The sequence below is a fragment of the Olea europaea genome, unplaced genomic scaffold (genome assembly GCF_002742605.1).
Source record: "Olea europaea var. sylvestris unplaced genomic scaffold, O_europaea_v1 scaffold18168, whole genome shotgun sequence".
Taxonomy (NCBI): domain Eukaryota; kingdom Viridiplantae; phylum Streptophyta; class Magnoliopsida; order Lamiales; family Oleaceae; genus Olea; species Olea europaea.
Genome location: NW_019235924.1, coordinates 913 through 2,174, shown reverse-complemented (window position 1 = coordinate 2,174; position 1,262 = coordinate 913). Strand labels below are relative to the sequence as shown.

General features: G+C 36.5%; 1 protein-coding gene across 1 annotated transcript; it reads right to left on the bottom strand.

The window, feature by feature from the left end:
* Nucleotides 1-6: 6 nt before the first annotated feature.
* On the bottom strand, nt 7-1,041 carry LOC111378459 (eukaryotic translation initiation factor 3 subunit A-like; the record flags this gene model as incomplete). Its single annotated transcript, XM_023001656.1, has 3 exons — nt 807-1,041; nt 330-698; nt 7-40 (listed from the first exon to the last, which is right to left on the bottom strand). Coding segments are annotated over exons 1-3 (619 nt in total), but the record flags the coding sequence as incomplete, so codon positions are not given.
* Between the last annotated feature and the right edge of the window lie 221 nt (nt 1,042-1,262).

Below are 1,262 nucleotides of genomic sequence, written 5' to 3'. Positions count from 1 at the left end.
ACCTACTTACCAAGTCCGAGAGAAGCGACGTCCGAGAAAGCTGAAACAGATTAAAAGCCATCAGCTACCAAATGAAAAATAAAATAAGTGTGTGTTTGAGCCACATTATTTTAAAAGTATGTATTTTGGAATAGTAGATTGACGGAGAACGTGTGGCTAAAAAATGAGGAAAAATTTTTGGATTTACGTGTAATATTATTTTATTGAAGAATATGTAATTGAAATGATGTCAAATCACTATATAAAAATGTATTTTTTGAAAGAATTCAGCTCAAACAGGGCCTAAAATGATAAAATGGAACCATAGATTGAATTTAAACTTAATTTACCACTTCTCTGCTCTCGGTTTTGGGTTCAACATCAAATGCAATAAGATTGGCTACCCTCAAACTTCGCTCTTTCTCATTTTGAAGCTCCAAATGAGATGCATCATATGACCTATCATAAGGAGGCACCGATAGTGCCGCTAAAACAACAGATGATGCTATTAACTGCAAATCCTTCTGGCTTAAGTTCTTATTAAAACTTTTCTGAAGTGAGAAGAGCTTAAGCCATGCATAAGCATGATAAAGATGGTTTGATGACGTCCAGAAAATTTCTGATAGCTTGGCATAATAAACAACCATCAAGGAGGATTTAGGTGTTTTCTTAACGATACACATCAACCCATGTATATCCTCAATAGAACGAAAAGCTTCCTGCAAGAACCAAGAAAGCAATCCTTACAATGTGTTTTATATCAAGTCAAAAGTTATGTCAAAAACCATATTTACGTAGAGTCAACATAAAACAGCCACCAACAAGACCTGCCAAAGTTCAAGCTCCGTGGCAATTTTCAGTTGCTCAAATCTGGTATCCAGATACAGTTGCAAGCTTTCTGGAGCAGTAAGATCTGGCCTGTCTCTCTGGTCTCTATACTTGTTAAGATTTGCCAGGTGGTTCCTGATGATTTCACACAACCGCCTAAACTCTGTAGTTCGTTTGTATTGCTTACAGAACTGGAAGGCACGGTGTGCAGTCATCTGCACATTTCAAATCAGAAGCTCAGTCATTCCTCATTGAATAAAAAGTGATAAAGCAATGATATAGTCTTCAATAAGCCAGCGGCATACAACAGAACCTCACCTAGATGACAGCCAGTTCATACTTGAACCCAGTTTAACAAAAGAAATAAAGAGAGTATCCACAAGACTACAAAGTCATAATTTAATAAGATGAATAGCACCAAGCCTTAAACCTAGAAGGCATAAAAACTAAAGAAG